Here is a 16,607-nt window from a genome sequence, read left to right as displayed (position 1 = left end):
ACACAATTGGTTGTCTTTGGAACAACCACGGTCCTCTCTCAATGACCTCTTTCATAGCCACTATTGTCTTAAATTGGAAGAAGAAAAATCCGTTCGAAGTAGCCATTACTTCACTCAACATCGGCCACAATCATCTTACATAATCTTTTAGATGGTGAAAATACGGCCGCTTGCCCAAGAAGTAACCAACAACCGTTGAATTCCAATGACGAGAACCATCTCGAATATTATCCAACGTAGGTCGAACAATAATCTACCCATTTCGCAATAAAGGAGGGACATATGACAATACTTTACGCGATGAATTATGTAAAGCATCTGCAATTTTATCAACGGAATTCGTTAAGTTCAAACACAGTTGAAGGGGGACGTTACCTACAAAAATTCCGATAGGCAATGGAGCCGGTTCATGGACAGCAGCAGGAGCAGTCACGGCTGGAGATGCAACAATATTTCCAATATTTCCAGCCATTGCAGCAGTCACGGCTGGAGGAGTAGCTCCAAATTCAGAAGCAGCAGCAACAGCAGCGGGAAGTGAAGCAGCAGCAGTGACTGGAGGTGGCACTGTAACGCCAACGTGTAGAGGAATGCAGCCGCTTGTGCAGGCTTTGGCAGACGAGGAATGCGACGGGGAAGGCAAGTGACAGGCCGAACCACAAGTGTTGGGAGTTCCAGCAGCGTTGGCCGCGGATTAACGTCGCATTCACCGTATTTCTCCAACCAACGACGATGAAGATCATGAAGTGCCTTGATGGACACATCATCACCTTTGTCGATGACTCGATTCGCTAGCGATAGATAGATATTCAGAAAAATTGAACTCAAACGGAATTCGATCACTCGATTCGCGCAAACCCTCCTCCATCGCCGACTGTGCGCCGCCTACTTGCGTTCGGCCATGGAAGTTCTCCACAGCTTGGAGACCTGCGTCCTCGTCCATGGCATCTTCATGTCCAGCCATAGTCACGGAATTCTCCCCATCGTCGAAGAGGCCATGTAAATCATCCAACCCGTCGCCCGCAACTGGAGAAACAGCAGCGTCTTCTCCCCGACGAGCATCATCCTCCACTGCTTCATCTACATCCTCCGCCGTCTTCTCATCATTGCCTCCACCAGAAGAGGCGTGGAAGTTGTTAGTGTGTGAGTCGTGAGGTGTAGGAATGTGTGTGAGAGAACAGAGATTCTCTTCCATATTCAGCTGATTTCTTTATCAGAAAAACTTTTTAAGTGATTTATAATTTTATACATAATATAGATATAGATAAAGAAAGGTAACTATTATGGGTTAATATCATTTTTAGTCCCTAAAGTATGCCACTTGTACAAATTTGATCCATCATATTTTCTTCTCATCAAATTTAGTCCCTCAAATTAAGAATTTCATCAACTCTGATCATTCCATTAAAAACTCATTAATTTTAATGGATTTCTTAAAATTAAAAAAGAAACATAAAAGTGGTAGTAAGAATTGAACCCATGCCTTCAGTCTAACATGTAAGTGGACTCACCAATCCACCAAATCTCTTTCTAAAGTATTTAGTAACCCAAATGTTACTTTTGGTGAATTTTTCCCACATAGGACGAATTAGTCCAAATCACTGGCAAAAATGCAAAGAAATTATTTTTCATTCTTTCACGAACCCTAGGTGCTACACAAACTGAGAGCTAATGCGTGAAAATAAGTTGAAGAAAAAAAAGTAAGTAATGAATATTTTTATTGTGATGGAATCAATTTTTATTTAAATTTTAAATATTTAAAATATTTTTCAGATTATTTTTATGTGTTTTCTGAAATAATGTATATATTTATTTATGAACTTTGTGTATTTTTATATATTATAATTTATGATTTTGGTTGATTTTAAGAATCTTTAATATGGCCTTGAGATTTTTTTAATATTTTTCAATGTACTGTATAAGTATAATTTAATTTAGGAAAACAATAACATAAAGCTTGGTGAAGTGGTGAAGCTATTAATTAGTTAAGGTGAATGTTGAGTTCAATTCCACAAATAGCCATTTATGGTTCTTTTTTTTTATTTTAACAAATTCGTTAAAGTTGATGAAACATTTAAATTTAATGACAAGAAAATTTGAGATATCAAATATAGATAAGTGGTATATTTGAGTGACCAACGAAATTTATCCTATCTATTATCATTCTTACTTCTTATAATACACCTCACCAAGTGCAGCATGGACACACTAGAAGAGATATAACATCTTCTCAACGTTAATTATACCATAGTTAAAAGTAAAATTATCGTAAATACTAATTAATAAAGATTGTGTAATAACTATTAGTCGTTATTTTTACAAGGTCAAAATATTAATTATAACTAAAAATTATTTATTTTTCTCACAACTAAAATATTAATTAATTTTACTTAAAATTTAATATTTTGTGTTGATTTTATTAGATGATATATATAGTATTGATTTGTAATCAATTTTAAATTCTATATTTATAGTACAGGAAATAATCTATATCTTTTCTTATTTTTATGTTTCTAATATCAATTCTCTTCTTGCTATCAGTAGAAAAATTAGAACATTTAATCATAGTTATGTTATAGTTAGTAACAAAAGTCGTAGCAAATAATTAATAAACATGACCACGCAATGATATTTTATTGTTGATTTTGCAAGGGTAACTAAAATATTTGTAATGATTAAAGCCATGACACATGTTTTTATCATAGCTTTTAGCCGTAGCGAATAATTTTTTTATAATAAAAACTTAATTTGTTGGTTTTATTTTATCATAGTTAATAGGAGCCTTTTACAGCAACCATGAATCCTCCAAGGCGTTAACGGTTGGCGATTGACTTGCCCCTTTGACAGCCTTTCTCGCATATACGATGAAAGCAACAGTGTACGCAAGCAAAAGAGAAAAGAAATGAACAATTTTTATTTTTTGTTACTCTGAACTTACACCAAGAACTGAGCGTAATAATTCACCCAATACAATACAACTTTATATATATCTTGTTAATACCAACATTCCCTGAGAAAAGTATAATATCATTCGAATATAACGACAAGGGGACTTCGGACAGAGTGCCTGGCAGAGGTCCATGTAAGAAATCCTCGAACAACTATATCACTTCTTGCGTTGGCCAATCTGCTGAACGTCACTTGGTAAGTTAGCCTCTGGTTCACCCCGGAAAACTGTAGAGTACTGGGCTCAACCCTCATGTCAACGCCTGGCAATCCTCCGGTTTCGACAGTGTAAACCGAGTTAGCTTCGCCAACGTTGGTAACCGTCCTGTTATATGTCTCGGAAGTATTTCCGGTTCCAAGGAAAGCTGTAAACGAAGGATAGTTCAACTCTGCTTCAGATATGCTCGAAATTTCGGAGCACCTGACAGGACGGTTCGCGATTATTTCCACCTGTTGGTCTGTATAATTCAATCCACATAGATAAGGCACGTAGTCTTGTGGCTGGATTTCGTATACCAGGCCTGGATCCGTGGCCTTCAATATGTTGACATGACCAGAGCCCACGGCGAAGACGAAGGCGGGTCTTAGAGTTTCATCTTCGATAAAATTTCCAGCCAAGTTTACTTGGTCGGCGGTGGTCATGATGGCGGACTTAATTGCAGCCGGGGACCAATCAGGATGAGCGTTTTTTAGCAAGGCTGCGACACCGCTGAGGTGAGGACAAGACATCGAGGTTCCTGAAATGATGTTGAAATTGGATTTCGTGTTAGTGTTTTTTTCAACAGAGATGTGCCAGGCTGCCAGGATGTTATTGCCGGGGCCAATAATGTCGGGCTTCAGGATTCCAAGGCTGGCCATGTTGGGGCCCCTGGCAGAAAAATATGCAACTGTTGGGGCGCGATCGTCGCCAATTATAGTCCCTTTGAAAGAAATAGTGGCCGTTGGGGATGATGTTGAATTCAAATAAGCTTTGATTTTCAGTCCATCTGCGTAACTGAGGTGTGTGGCTGGAAGAACGTGAGATTCGGAAAGCGTTGTGTAGCCTTGAGGCTGCTGGTTGATGAGAATCATGGCGGCGCCACCCGCATTCCGTACCGCACTGCCCTTTGCGATTCTCCCTATTCCTCCACCTAGTTCACACAAGACGATTTTCCCCTGCACGTCGATGTTTCTCAATAATGCTGGCAAGCAAAATTGGGCATTAGGATTGCTAGAATTCAACCGAGGGTAAACCAGAGGCAACAGGGTTGAGGAAAAATCAGCAGGCTGAAAGGTGGATTCGCCGTCAAATTCTTCATTGTTTCCGAGCACTGCAGTTGCCCTAATTTTCCTGTCAACTGAGCTGGCCCCCACAGTGAGAAGCCACGGAGCACCATTTTCAATAGAACCAAGAGATGGGCCCCTATTTCCAGCTGCGGAACTCACAAAAATGCCCCTCTCCACTGCGCTAAAAGCGCCAACTGCAACGTTATCGTCATAAAAGTTTGTGGCAGGGCTGCCGAGGGAGAGTGAAATTATATCCACACCATCGTCTATTGCAGCATCCATTCCAGCCAGAATATCACTCTCCGAGCAACGCGTAATACAAACCTTGTACATGGCTATATGAGCAAGAGGTGCAATTCCCGCTGCAGTTCCATTAGCATTGCCAAACACATTAGCACCTCTCACAAAATTCCCTGCAGCAGTGCTTGCAGTGTGCGTGCCGTGGCCATTCTCATCCAACGGTGTCCCGTTCCCTATTGTGAAGTATCTCGCTCCAATAAGCTTGTTGTTACACATAGTGGAGTTGAACTGGCACTGGCCCTTCCACTTGGCAGGCGGAGGTGGCATCCCTTCGTCGTTAAACGACAGGTGGTCAGGGTTTATGCCACTATCCAACACACCAATGATCACACCTCTTCCATAATTGGAATCCCTCCAAAATCCCATGTTTTGGTTCAAGCCCAAGAAATTAGGAGAATGGGTTGTGTGGAGAGGCAGTGTTTTCTGGGGCCGAGCAGACACGAAACCGGGCTTCTTCTCCATCTCTTTCACATGATCCGGTGAAAGTCTGGCCGCAAAGCCTTTGAAAACATTGTGGTAGGAGTAGATGATGTGAGGCCCATCCACCGATGAGCTGGACAACGTTGTGGGCAAAAATGACTGGTACCAGCCTTCCAAATCATCCGTAAGAGCAGTCACAGTTGGGCCCCGAGGCATCTCAACATGGACAATGTATGATTCAAGTTTGCTCTCTTGAGCTCTTACAATAGTATGGAAATTGAGTACACACACTAATGTGAGAAAAAACATGTAATAACCCATGATTGAATGTTCAAGAATTGAAGATCAATGGTAACAGGAAGAGGTTAGGAAGAGGTTGTTGGGAAAGGTAGAGGTGTGGATGATCATATATATAGTACACATTCCACGCGGTAGCTAGTCTACCATCATGGTTGTGGGGTGTGTATTTGGAAAAACCAACTGGGATTTTTAATTTATTAGACTAAGGGGGTCAAGTTGACTAAGACTATTTTAGCAAGTTTGTAATTAATTTATGGCTCTTGGTTGATCAAAAATATTCTATAACAATTTGGCGTCGAACATCCGTACCACATCAATGTATGACGACTGATACGTCTTTTTTTTTAGAAAAAAAACATACAAAAATATATCTAAATATTCATTAAAAATGGATCTACATACAATACATTTGTTGATATAAATAACAAAATGGAATAAAAGATATTTGAGCGAATTTCTGGAGAAGAGAGAGAAATCAAGAATTGATTGGGTGAAAGGGAATGCAGAAAGAGAAAATAGTTTCAAAAGCAAAGAAAAACAAGGGAGCAATAATTAGCTTGGCCTTTTAGAAAGTACCTGGAAAAATCTTGGGGGAACTTGGAATTTGCTTTTGCACATCATAGTTGATAATGGTATTGACAAGTTTGGCGCGTTGCTCTTGATGCCTTCCAATCACACCATATCCAATAGTAAGAATATCACGGGGCAGCCTAATATCACGTGGTAAGGCTGCGGAGAAACTAACCAATCAACAGACTAGAATCGTTGCATCAATGGGTACAATTTAATCTGCTCGGGCCCCAATTCAAGAAAACACAAAAAGAATTAATTTACACCCAAATTCTAGTCAATTCACTTCATCCCACTCTTGAGACTAATGGGTTTCTAGATGGGTTATTTATTTTTTTATTATAAAAAAAATTATATTAATACATTTTTTAAATATATTAATAATAATATAACGAGTCGTGATTTTAAATGAGATGTGTTGGTATCGGGTTGTCAAGATAATTTATTGTTTATTTTACAATTGTACAAAAAAATATACACAATTAAATTTGTATACTTAATTTTAATTTTTTAAATTATTACAATTTTAATTAATTATATATAATTAAATAAAAATATAACTTTAATATGCTAATTAATACAATTGTAATTTTAATATGTTAATTATATAAAATAAAATGGAATTATATAAATAATTATATAAAATTTAATTAAATGAAAAAAAATGCCCAAGTTGTGATTTGTAATCACGACTTGGGCACCAAGTCGTACTTTTTAAAAAAAAAATTTAATCGAATCACGATTTAAAATTGCGATTCGTTATATTATTATTAATATATTTAAAAAAATTATATTAATATAATATTTTTTTTTTGTAATAAAAAAAATAAATAACTCGTTTCTAGACCCAACCAAATTCAGTGTTTGGGTTTGATCAGACTCAAATTAGATTCTTTTTTTTTTCCACTCAATTTTTTTGTAAATAATACTAGTTAATTATTTTATTTATTTTTATTTTTATCCATAATTTATAGAGATGTTCAATTCAATTAGTTGAATCGAGCCAAGCTGATTTTTAAATTAACCAAAAGTTTTGGCGTACCAAAAATTGAACCAAACTAATCGATTCGGTTTGTTATAACCTAATATTTTTTCGGTTCGATTCAGTTAATAACTATGATAATGAATTCATAAAGAAAAAAGGTCTGCCAGTTAATTAATTGATTAGTTTATTAAAATTAAAATAAGTAGAAATTAGGTTATATTATTATAATATAATATATATTTATATATTATATATTAACATTTATAAAAATATAATATATTGTATAAATATATTATTTTAATTTTGACTATTAGGTTGGTATAGTTAACCGACCTAACCAAATCGTACCGACCGATTGTACCGATTTATTTTTAAAAATTTAGTTGAAAACTGAACTGAATTTTTGGTTCGATTTTTTGGTACGAATCGGAAAGTCGATTCAGTCAGTTTTCGATCGGTTAGTCGAATTTTAACACCCTCAATAATTTATCAATAAATTTAGAATTATAGAGATTAATTTACGAATAACTCCTTTTTTTATAGATTTTTTTAAATAAATATATCGTTTACAAAATATTCTAATGAAAATATTTCACAATAAATAATGTTATGATGTCTTAAGTTTTTTAAATTTGTTCACTTGAAGTTAGATCAATTGATAAATAATAATCCGATTGAATAACAAAGAAAAATAAATATATTTTCTTTCCAAATTATAGACCCATGGGTATTGATGGGTAGAGACACATACCAAATTCAATTTATATCTTTTTAATGGACTTGGGTCTAATAATATTCATTAAGTTTGGGCCCGGGTTTTAAAATTATTCTATGGGTGTGGGTAGGGTCTTATCCTACTCATGACACTCCTAAACTTGAATAGGATCTTAATCGCTTTGAATCGACTACTTGTCACCGTGTGTGATATTTGTGAATATATAAAAAAGAAACTGTAGTATAAGATGAAGAAAAGAAAATGTGATAATAAACAATAGTGGTATGACTGACTGAGAAAGAAATAAGTCCTTGATAAGAAAGAAACGTGGGGTGAAGTGAAGAGACAAAAAATAAATTATAATTGTGAATTTATTAAAAATATAAAAATTTGTGAGAAAAAGAAATATTGATAAGTAAGGTTTGGGAGAAACGTGGAGTACTGAGTTGAGTGGGAAAAAAATAAATTGTGAGATGATTAAAAGATATTAAAAATTAATATTCTAACCAAAATTTTATTTAAAGAGAAGAAATGAATAAAAAAATATATTTGAATATTTAAAAATTGATATGAAAGAAAATTATAATAGAATAGTTGGCCAACAATTTTGCAACCTTTCGTAACTTCGGCCATGTACAACACATGTACGATATTAGCTAGCAATCTCTAAAATAGAGAAATTATCCTTAAATGATGCAATATTTTACTATGTTAAAAAAATAATAGGGTTAATAGCGAATTAATAGCAGATAGTGCCATTGGAACATCTCATTTTTCTTTTTTAGCACTTTATTCTTTTTTTTTAGAGAATAAAATGAGAATATTTTAACTATGTATATGTATATGTATCTACTCACAACTGACTTAGTGCTGGGCAAAATTATAATTTCACACCACAATTTCAAAAGCCAAAAAAAACAAAAATTTAAAAAGAACCCCAACTTCTTCATTTCCATTGCCATTGCCGTCCACCACCTCTATTGCCCATCTCCATCTTATCCCCTGATGGGGATTTTATCACAATTGTTGAATTGAATGAGGGCAAAAGGGATATTTCATCTGTGGTCGCAGAGGAGGTCACTAGTCGTGTCGGGTCCGACTACTGAGAGTCGGGTTGGAAGACTTGGACCTGACCCGCTAACTGATCCGGACAGGTGGAGCAACAAGGTGATGCCAAAGCATGAAGGACTGAGAGGATGACATGTGTTGGGACATAGGACTTGGTGAGGCCTATAAATACCCCAAACCATGTGAGGAAGGTAATTTTGACATCGTTTATCTTAAGCTCAAACTCTAGATCGCATAATTTTCTTTCGACCACAAACTAATTTAAGCATCGAAGGGTCGTCGTCGGAAACAAATCCGACTAGCTTAATCTTCTTATTCTGTCCTCAGGCCCTATCACAGATCTGGGTAGGTAACGTGGTCAAGATCGAGATCGTTGATCAAGGCCACATAATTGAGCTGGATTAGTTGGGCCCGTCTGTGGGAATTTGAGGACATAACAAATAGTAGAAATGGAAGGAAATTCTAGTGGTAATGTACCAGAAATTAAGGGAACACTTGGAGCAGAGGATGGGATAATTCAACTAACGAGAGCGGAACTACAACAAATGATGGAAGAGGTGGAAAAAAAATGCTATTGTAGCTTATGAACGTAGGACTGCAATGCCCATGGGGGAGACTACTAAAAGGAGGCTATTGAAATAAAATGAAGTGGAAAGACTATCAGAAGGGGTTAGTAGGAGGGATCCAAGAAGAGGCGCGAAGTGGCTTCGTCGGAGGTGGGACTAGTAATTGAGGTAGAAGCCAATGAAGAGAACCTGTGATCTCGCGAGCTGAGGTTGATAGTGTAGGAAAACAAATTCAGATGTTAGGAAAACATATTGATGAACTAAAGAGAAGGGGTGAATTAGTATCTCATAACAATAATTCTCCTTTCTGCAAAAAATTATTGATGGAGGAGGTGAACCCAAATTTTAGGATGTCGGATCTCCTAAAGTATGATGGGACCAAGGATCTGCAGGAACATGTCCGCTTTTGACCTTGCCATGAATCTTTACGGGCAATCGAGACATATAAATGCAAAACTATTCATTACAACTCTCATCCGGAAAGCTCAGGAGTGGTTTACGAGTTTACCACCTAGTAGTATAGAATCACATGAATAGTTGGTGCAGAAATTCACTTTTCATTTTGCAAGTAAAAGAAAACAGAAGAGGTCTGCCGCATATTTATTCACTATCAGGCAGAAGGAGAATGAGACATTAAAAAACTTCATGGGAAGATTCAATAATGAAAACTTGGAAGTGCAGTATTTAAGGACGGATATGATGGTTATTATCTTGATTCATGGTGTGAAAAAGGGACCTTTTGCTTCAGCCTTGGGAAGAGATTCACCTACAGATGTAGAACAACTAATGGGGTTGGCACAAAAAGATATTGACAAAGAAGAAATGAACGCAATGAAAGATGGGGAGTGGTGAGATAGTTCAGATAGAAATAAAGATCGAGATCGCGCGCGAGGTGATGGTGAAAGGAAGCACAAATTCGATAAAGCAAGAGATCCACCTTATCAGCTAAAATTTCATAAATACACTCCGGTTAATATGACCAGAATCAAGGAGTTGATGATGGTAGGAAAAATGGATATCTTAAAATGGCCTCGCTACACCCGATTTACACCTGCAAAAAAGTTCTCTAATAAGTACTGTAGAATTCATCAGGAGCGCGGTCATGATACAGAAGATTGTTTCCAGCTAAAATATGAGATTGAGAGATTGGTCCGTCAAGGGTATTTCAAAAATTACAAGGTCGCGAGATGGACAAGGAAGCTCGAAAAAGTAGGTCAAGGTGTAGAGAAGGAGAATAGGGTCGAGAAAGAAATGAAAGAAGGAAACCAAACATGAGGGATAATGCACCTGTGGAAGGTGTAATCTATGCTATTGCCGGTGGTCTCGAAGGAGGAGATTCGAGAAGAACAAGAAAGAGATATGAGAGAATAGATTAGTGGAGTCAATTAGTGATGAATGTAGAACCCGGGGAGGAAATAGTGTTTGGGTGTAAAGATGCTGACGCAAGGGTCTGGTTGCAAAATGATCCGATGGTGGTTAAGATGGACATTGCCAATTTCACCATTCATAAAGTAGTAGTAGACAATGGGAGCTCGGCTGACATTATTTTCAGAGATGTGCTGGTCAAGATGGGACTGGATAACGCAAAGCTAGAACCAGTACGAACGCAGTTGGTGGATTTTGGAGGTACTGAGGTAGAATCGCTAGAAATCATCGAGCTACCAGTATCATTGGGAGAGGAACCAAAGCGTAGGAGTTGATGGTAAAATTTCTAGTTGTGGACACTCCCTTTGCATATAATGTCATACTGGGGAGATCGGGGATTAACACTTTCCGGGCAATTGTTTCAACATATCATCCCAAAATGAAGTTTCCTACTAAAGGGGGAGTAGGCAAGGTAGTATGTGATCAGAAAGAAGCGCAAAAGTGTTATAACCTACCCTTGAAGAAAGACGACTGAAATGAGAAAAAGCGTAAGTTAGAAAATTCTGACGAAGCTAGTGGGACGGAAGTTAGAATGCTTGATAGAATTGAACCAATAGAAGGGTATAAGCTGTAGAATTGGTACAGGGGGATTCCTCCAAGACGACTAAGATTGGCTCACAGATGAGTGAACATCTCGAAATCATGATGGTAGCATTATTAAAGGATAACACTGATATGTTTGCTTGGAGCCATCGGACTTTGAAGGGATAGATCCAGAAATAATTGTGCACCATCTAAACGTCGATCCAACCGCACGACCGGTCAACAGAAGAAGAGAACATTCAGTGCGGCGAAGAATCGAATCATAAAAGAGGAAGTAGACAAATTACTCAGAGCTGGGTATGTCTCAGAGTATACAGCTTGGCTGTCAAATATTGTAGTGGTACCGAAGCCGTCGGGTAAATGGCGTATGTGCACTGATTTCACTAATCTAAACAAGGCTTGTCCGAAAGATCCCTATCCGTTGTCGTGGATCGATGTTTTGGTTGACTCAACGGCATGATATGAGCTGTTTTCAATGATGGATGCTTATCAGGGATATCACCAAATCTTCATGGCGGAGGAAGATAGAAATAAAACATCGTTTGTGGCTGAAGGTGAAATTTATTGCTATAACGTAATGCCCTTTGGTTTGAAAAATGTAGGGGCTACGTATCAGAGATTGGGGAACAGGATATTTAAGGAGCAGATTGGGAAGAAAATGGAAATCTATGTGGATGATATGCATGTGAAGAGATTGAGATCAAATGATCACTTGTTGCATCTTGAGCAAGCCTTCACAATAATGAGAACCTATGGAATGAAGTTGAATCCAACCAAGTGCACTTTCGGGGTAGCTGGTGAAAAATTCTTGGGATAAATGGTTAGTGAACGAGGCATAGAAGCGAACCCAAAGAAGATCGAGGCTATCCTGAAATTGAAGTCGCTAATGACGATCAAAGAAATCCAGAAACTCATGGGTAAGCTCGCTTATCTCAATCGTTTATTTCCAGATTCCAATAGATCAAAATCTACCTTTCTTCAATGTACTAAGGAAGGCCAATGAATTTAAGTGGATAGAAGAATGCGAGCATGGTTTCCAGGATTTGAAAAATTATTTACGTTCACCACCATTGCTAGCAACTTGATAACTCTGCAATTATAATAATTTTATAGCAATTTAATTTCCCTTTTTAAGCCAAAATATTCCTAATTATGTGATTTTATTGCATATTCAGCAAAAAGGAAGATTACAAGGACGTTTCTGCAAAATTGACAAAGTGCGCCCACGCTTAATGGAGTAGTCAACTCGGGATAAGGATAAGCACGAACGATTTCCCCAAGAGATAAAGGAATCAAGTGTTTAGATTTAGAAAGGATTCTTTTAAGCTTATCTTTTGTAATCTATTTACCTTTTTAGAGTTTATCATGTATCTATCCCCCCACTACGTCTAGATTCGTAAGGGACTTTTATTATAAATAGGGGGGATCTCTTCATTAGAAAGCGTTCAGTTTTTATCTTAGAACTCTATAGAATTCTCTTTCATCTCTTCCTTTTTATTTTATTCTACTACCGGAATTAATGGAATTCCACTTTCTAGTGTGTTCTTCTATTAATATGTCCGGCTAAATTCCTTATTTTCTGGTTAAGGTATGGTGATTGCTTGATTCCCATTATGTTGTGAGATCTAATCTGCGTTCTACACTTGTCAAACAAATATTCATGTTATTCTCTATGCTTTAATTACAAACGTTTGATTTATGAATGATTCGGCCGGTTGTTCATTATCAAGAAGATTTGCTTAGCTAATTGAACTTTATAAATCCGTGTAATTGTTTATTTAGTTCAATACTTAGTGGCAACGTAGCATGATTAGTTATGTCACAGTATTTAATTATGTTATGGGGAATGCATGATCTAGTTTAAACGAATTGTCCTCGTAGGAGTTTGTTGATTAGAATCAGGCCTTTCTAATTCTTAATGCTGTTAATAGATTAAATCTTGTGGACGTTCCCAAGGTTGTCTGTTAATTAGAGATCTAGCCAACGGTCGTACCTTGGCTAACGAAAAGCTAAGGAAAGGTGAGGTTGTTAGGTCGTACCAACGACCATAGCTGGTTTATTTGTCCATACATGTGTTATTCTTGCATCAATGATCAACTCACGAGAATCAAGCATGATCCTATCCTTAATCGGAAAATCTCTCTCTCATATTTTTACCAGGTATTTTTAATTATTTAGTTTTCAATTACTCCTTTTTATCAACAACCTTCCCCATTATTTTCTATTTTTCTAAAAAGAAATTAACTTAAAACCAATCCCTGTGGATCGACCCTACTCCCACTTTCACAAGTGTAGTAGGAATTATTTTTGGTGATTTCGACACTCATCAAATTTTGGCGCCGTTGCCGGGGATTGGCGTTTTTAACTATATTTCTTTATTTTTAGTTATTTGATTTTTATCACCATTAATGCTAAGGTCTTCTCGTACAGGTAAATTGGTATACGACCCCGAAATCGAAAAGACCGCACGAAGACTTCGTCAGGAGACTAAGCAACAATTGGAAGGAACATCCGCCCCATACGAAGACAAAGAAGACCCAACTTTTGAGTTTGAGGAATCCCTCAGCGAATCCGAAGAAGAGACAATGGCTTTGATCCCTGAAAGATCGATCAATGACATGACGTCGCCCGATCTAAACCAGCAGCCACTATGCATTGAATACCCCGATTTAGAGGTAGATTTTGAACTGAAATCTGGATTAATTCATTTACTTCCTACCTTCCGTGGTCTCGCAGGTGAAGACCCACATAAGCATCTGAAGGAATTCCATGTGGTGTGTTCCGGAATGCGACCACAAGGCATAAGCGAGGAACAAGTCAAATTGAGAGCATTCCCCTTCTCTCTCGCCAATCAAGCAAAAGATTGGTTGTATCTCCTACCTTCAGGATCCATTACACGATGGAACGATCTCAAAAAGCAGTTTCTTGAGAAATACTTCCCTGCCTCAAGAGCCACAACAATTCGGAAGGAGATCAGCGGAATTCGACAATTCGCGGGAGAAAGTCTTTTCGAATATTGGGAAAGATTCAATCGACTAGTGGAGAGTTTCCCCCATCATCAAATCCCGAACCACCTGTTGATCCAGTATTTCTATGAAGGTCTATCAAATATGGATAGAAAACTGATAGATGCGGCAAGTGGCGGCGCATTGTTCGACAAAACCCCCACCGAGGTGCGTAAACTAATCTCGACTATGGCGTCCAACACGCAACAATTTGGGGTTAGACACGATGATCCACCTAGGAAGAGCAACGAGGTAAGTAATCTTGAAGAACGTTTAAATCAACTAACAACTGTTGTTGAAAAAGTTGTTGCAGATACTTACCAACAGTCAAAGCGTGTGGTATCTGCACCTTAACGGGACACGCTACCGACATGTGCCCAACTCTTCAAGAATCAACTACCGAACGTGCCGACGCCGTAGGAGGATTCGTCGGACAACAACAAAAAAGATATGATCCTTTCTCCAACACATACAACCCCGGATGGAGGGACCACCCGAATTTGAATTACGGCAACCAACACTTTCAAAAACCCCAATACCGACCACCTCCACAACCTAACCCCACGCCTAACACATCCCTCGAAGACATGATGAAAGCACTAGTGACCAACACACAACAATTCCAGCAACAGACCCAGGCGAGCTTCCAACAATTCCAACAACAGACCCAGCAGTTCCAGCAACAGACCCAGACGAGCATTCAAAATCTAGAGTCTCAAATCAGTCAACTGGCGTCATCTGTTGGTAAGCTCGAGTCCCAAGGTAAGCTACCTTCTTAATCTGTTATTAACCCTAGACAAAATGTTAGTGCTATTACGCTTCGTAGTGGAAAAGAATTGCAGGAACATGTGAACGAAGATGACACCAAAAGTGGGCTCGGTGTGAAAAGAAAGCCGGAAAAAGAAATTGAGGTCCAACAAGAACAAACCAAACACGAAGTGGACCATCCGCAGCCTTTGGTAACTAGACCACCATTCACAGAGAGATTCACCAAAGCGAAGAAGGAAGAGGAGGAAAAAGAGATCCTTGAAACGTTCCGCAAAGTGGAGGTAAACATCCCGCTGCTCGATCCCATCAAGCAAATACCCCGCTACGAGAAATTTCTCAAACAATTGTGCACTAGCAAGGGTAAACTCAAGGGAAACGAACGGGTAAGTATGGGGGAGAACGTCTCCGCAATTCTCCAACGAAAATTACCCCCAAAATGCAATGATCCAGGTACGTTTTCTATCCCTTGCAAAATTGGAAAAATTAGAATAGAAAAAGCAATGTGTGATTTAGGTGCCTCTATCAATATTATGCCTCTTACTATATATGAATCTTTGAATGTTGGCCCATTGAAAGAAACGGGGTTATTCTTCAACTTGCCGATCGTTCTGTAGTTTGCCCTAAAGGAGTTCTTGAGGATGTACTTGTGCAAGTTAATGAATTGGTTTTTCCTGCTGATTTTTATGTGCTTGATATGAGGGGGGATATTTCTCCCAACTACATCCATCTTACTAGGAAGACCATTCCTTAAAACCTCAAAAACTAAAATTGATGTTGATGCCGGAATTCTTTCTATGGAATTTGATAATGAGGTTATGAGTTTTAAAATTGATGGTGCCATAAAATATTCTAATGATGTGCATTCTATTTTTCTCATTGATTCTATTGATCCTTTATTGCAAAAAAATGCTATGTTCAATGGTAGAGGAGCATTCAAGACAACAATTGTCAAAAGATCGAGTCGAAGAACTTACAAGAAAAAAGTCTTTCATGACAAAATAAGTTCACGGAAGAAGTCATCCATGGACTGCCAAGTTCTCCTAAATCCACACCATCACCGGGTGCATTACATAGAAGAAGTGGATTTAGAGTGTCCAACTTATTCAAGTTGAGGCACAACAATGTCTAGCCAAAGACATTAAAGAAAAGCGCTGCATGGGAGGCAACCATGAATTTCTATTCCTTCTCTTTTTCGTTTCATTTTATTTTAGTTTTAGTGTTTTTATTCAAGCTTTGCGATACGTGCCACGCTTAATGAAACATCCAAATCTGTTTGGACGCTCAAATTAGATAGATTTGAAGTTTTCACTAAGCGTGTCCATGCTTAGTCGATCTTTCAAAACTGTTTCACCTCACCTCACAAAAACAGATTTGGAGATCCCACTAAGCGTGCCCACGCTTAGTCGATCTTTTAAAACTGTTTCACCTCACCTCACAAAAAAACAGATTTGGAGATGCCACTAAGCGTGCCCACGCTTAGTCGCACTTCGTAGGCTGTTATTTACGTTCATCTATCTTCATCTATTTATTTATTTTTATTTCTTCATTTTCTTTTAAAAAAAAATTAATTAGAAAATTGAAAAAAAATCAAAAGAAAATCTTTCCACTTTTATTCATATATTTTACCAAGATTTTCTTTGACTTTATCTTTATCTTCATTAACTCTCTCTCTCACTTTCTCTCACAGCAACTTCACCTACCACCAAGATCTCTCTCTCTCATATCCACCGGAA

The 16,607-nt window shown here is 37.7% G+C and overlaps 1 protein-coding gene across 1 annotated transcript; it reads right to left on the bottom strand.

Annotated features, from left to right (window-relative positions):
* Positions 1 to 2,931: 2,931 nt before the first annotated feature.
* LOC105156755 (subtilisin-like protease) lies at positions 2,932 to 5,294 on the bottom strand. Its single transcript, XM_011072977.3, has one exon. The coding sequence runs from the start codon at positions 5,248 to 5,250 to the stop codon at positions 3,025 to 3,027; it is 2,226 nt and encodes a 741-aa protein (XP_011071279.2). The 5' UTR covers positions 5,251 to 5,294; the 3' UTR covers positions 2,932 to 3,024.
* Positions 5,295 to 16,607: the final 11,313 nt, after the last annotated feature.

The sequence above is a fragment of the Sesamum indicum genome, linkage group LG1 (assembly GCF_026168435.1).
Source record: "Sesamum indicum cultivar Baizhima isolate 11 linkage group LG1, ASM2616843v1, whole genome shotgun sequence".
NCBI lineage: Eukaryota > Viridiplantae > Streptophyta > Magnoliopsida > Lamiales > Pedaliaceae > Sesamum > Sesamum indicum.
This window is presented reverse-complemented; position numbering and strand designations above follow the sequence as displayed.